At 38.6% G+C, this 2,886-nt stretch overlaps 1 protein-coding gene across 2 annotated transcripts in view; it reads right to left on the reverse strand.

The window, feature by feature from the left end:
* The window catches only part of tdrd9 (tudor domain containing 9), a 30,618-nt gene that overhangs the window by 20,381 nt on the left and 7,351 nt on the right, over positions 1-2,886 (reverse strand). Inside the window, exons 4-8 of one of the 2 annotated variants that reach the window (XM_032500429.1) lie at positions 2,608-2,829; positions 1,699-1,821; positions 1,367-1,447; positions 1,123-1,285; positions 827-938 (exon numbers count right to left, since the gene is read on the reverse strand). In XM_032500429.1, the coding sequence (XP_032356320.1) occupies positions 827-938; positions 1,123-1,285; positions 1,367-1,447; positions 1,699-1,821; positions 2,608-2,829 (701 nt within the window). Of the gene's footprint in view, positions 1-826; positions 939-1,120; positions 1,286-1,366; positions 1,448-1,698; positions 1,822-2,607; positions 2,830-2,886 lie in introns of both variants that reach the window. The other variant, XM_032500430.1, reaches the window with a different exon arrangement.

Below are 2,886 nucleotides of genomic sequence, written 5' to 3' on the forward strand. Positions count from 1 at the left end.
TCCCCAAAATAACATGATTGATTCCACACAATGCTCTTTGGCAAGTACACATTTCTACTTTCATTAATTTTGGGGCGTCTTATTCAATTTTATAGAATTTAAAAAGAAATTGAAGTGTTTTTAAAATACTATTGAGTAAAAGTTGACATATTCCAGTCTGTGTCAGTCTTATCCATCAACATACATTCCTTTAATTTTAGTCTAAATAATTCCTAATTTCTGCTTTTCTGACTAAAACATTAGGTATAATTTCCTATAAATGAGGTTTATAGACCATAAAATCCAAAAATAACTGTAAAACTAAAGTTAATAAGTTAATGTTACGTAGTGTTGAAAATGTCAAAAAAGTGACAAACATTCAAAAAAACGTCAAAAAGGGACAAAAACATAAGAAAAATTGTTGATTTTCACGGGAAGACAACACAAGGGTTAACGCTGCAGAAACCTCTGTGATTTCAAAGGAATGAAAACTAATAAAGGCTTTCGCCGTTATGAACAAGTAATAATATTCGCTGGTTTCAATTGGTCAGTTTAGCTTGGTCCGTTTGTGATGGCTGCTCCCAACTGGTTGACTTGACAATAGTAGCAAAAGTTTGCTAATCCACAACCTAACGTGAGCTAACATTGACTATGTCATATTTCATTTAGTCAGCAGAGACACTAACAGAAGTGGTCGCTATGGAAATGTGTGTCCATGAATCTGGGGGGCGGAGATACTGAAGGGGGGATGGTACTGTTTGGGAGGTCATGTCAAATATCAACAATCTAATCGCAGCATTGTTTACTGCATCTTTAAGTCAAGTGTGGTAAAATACAGAAGCTTCACCTGGAATCTTTGCCCTCCATTTCATCAAAGCTCTGGATGAGACTGATGGCAAGATTGTATATCTCCACTGAAATGTGAGGGTCACCTGAAGGAGGAGACTCAATCTGAAACACACACACACACACACACACACACACACACACACACACACACACACACACACACACACCACACACACACACACACACACACACACACACACACACACACACACACACACAATTCATACATTAATAACTATTTGGCTGTAGTACAGAGAACAGCAGCATCAGCAAACATGTACTGTGGTCTTACTGTGTATGGAAACAGTTTTTGTAGGTCATCCAGATAAAACTCCTCAATGGCATAGGGTGCCCCCTCCACTTCAAACACGTAGGCCGGGTTCATTTTGCCACGAATTGGCGTGCTGAAGTACTCAGCAAACTGTCTGCAGTTAATGGTGGCTGACATAAGGACAATCTAAAAAAACATAGGTCCTATGACTCAGAGTTCAACTGATGCAAAAGGAGGACAGAAGATTTTACTTGATCTTGCAAATACCTTGACGTAACAGGAGTTGAAATGGAGAAGTTTTCTTAAAACCAGCAAGAGAAAGTCCATCTCCTCAGTGCGCTCATGAACCTTGGGCAAAGGCAGAGTAGTGAAATTGCAAGAATCACTCATTGGATCATAGAAGTAAATTAAACGTGAAACAAATTTAAATTGAACATTTAATACAAATAAATAAAATGACAGACTTAAATTAAAAGGTGTAACACAAGGGAAATGCATTTTAACTATTAACCAAAAATTACAATACAACAAAATAATAGACAAAAAAAATCTTTTAGGACCCAGCTAACAGAGAAATTATCTGCCTCAAGCTTATTCACCTCATCTATGAAAATGTGGGAGTACTCTGTGAGGCACTTTGCGGAAACCAGTTTTTGCAGCAGCACTCCTGTAGTCATGTAGATGAGCCGGGTGTGCTCAGTAGCCATCTTCTCCAGTCCAACCTGAAAAACAAATGCAAAATTGTATTCATAAATCTGCCACACACTACTGAAAATGACTATATGTTTTTTTGGCAGTCTCACACAAAAGACATTTGCTTGTTGTTATATTCTACTTCCTTAAAAAGTTGAATAGGAGATGCCACAGTATGCTTACTCCTTTGCTCTCTACTTTTTCCAGTGTCTTATAAACTAAATATCTGCAATGCCAACTTGACTATTTCTGGTTAGTCTTGGTGAAAATACCAGTAAACTGTAACAAAATCCATTGCTTCCTGGTGTCTGACCTCAGAGAAATACTTATTGGTTTGCAGACACTACTGTGAGCGCAAAGGAATTATCCATTTACTGACAGCAAGACTTTCACAGACATAACAAATGGGGAACATGAAAAGAGCTCTCTTCTTACAGAAAATAAGAGATATTTTCAGAAGAATGATAGATAAAAATGAAAACGTACCTTTGATGTACACAAATGAAGAACATGTTGCCCATTGTTATATCACTTTCTAACACTGTTTAGCATTGCTCCCACTGTCATTCTTAACTCCAAAAGGTTTACACCAAGCAGAAGAGACAACTGTTATTATTAGGCATGCTGTTTCAGAGCTCTGTACAACACAGCCAGACATCCTGGCAACAATGTAAACACAAGTATGCTAACAATGTTTACTTGTGAGAGAGGCGCAATGAGTGCTTTTTGTGCGGGTGTTATTTTTTGTTTCCCCTTTTTTGTTAAAGAAATAAAAAATTTGGTAGGAGGGTAGACAGATTATACGTTGCACTAACCTGATATCCCACCAGACTACCCAGGGTACACTTTCGCTGTGTGGCAACCCATCGGGCAATACTGCTGGCCCCAATTTTGCGTGGTTGGGTGACCACAATGTTGCATGATGCATTTTTCTCATTGTAGTGATCCAGAATGTACTGTGGCACCTGCGTGGTCTTGCCACTGCCTGTGGCTCCTCGAATGATCACCACAGAGTTGTTTTCTATGAGGGAAATCAGCTGGAAGCACACACACACACACACACACACACACACACACACACACACACACACACA

This window comes from Etheostoma spectabile, chromosome 20 (genome assembly GCF_008692095.1).
Source record: "Etheostoma spectabile isolate EspeVRDwgs_2016 chromosome 20, UIUC_Espe_1.0, whole genome shotgun sequence".
Classification (NCBI taxonomy): domain Eukaryota; kingdom Metazoa; phylum Chordata; class Actinopteri; order Perciformes; family Percidae; genus Etheostoma; species Etheostoma spectabile.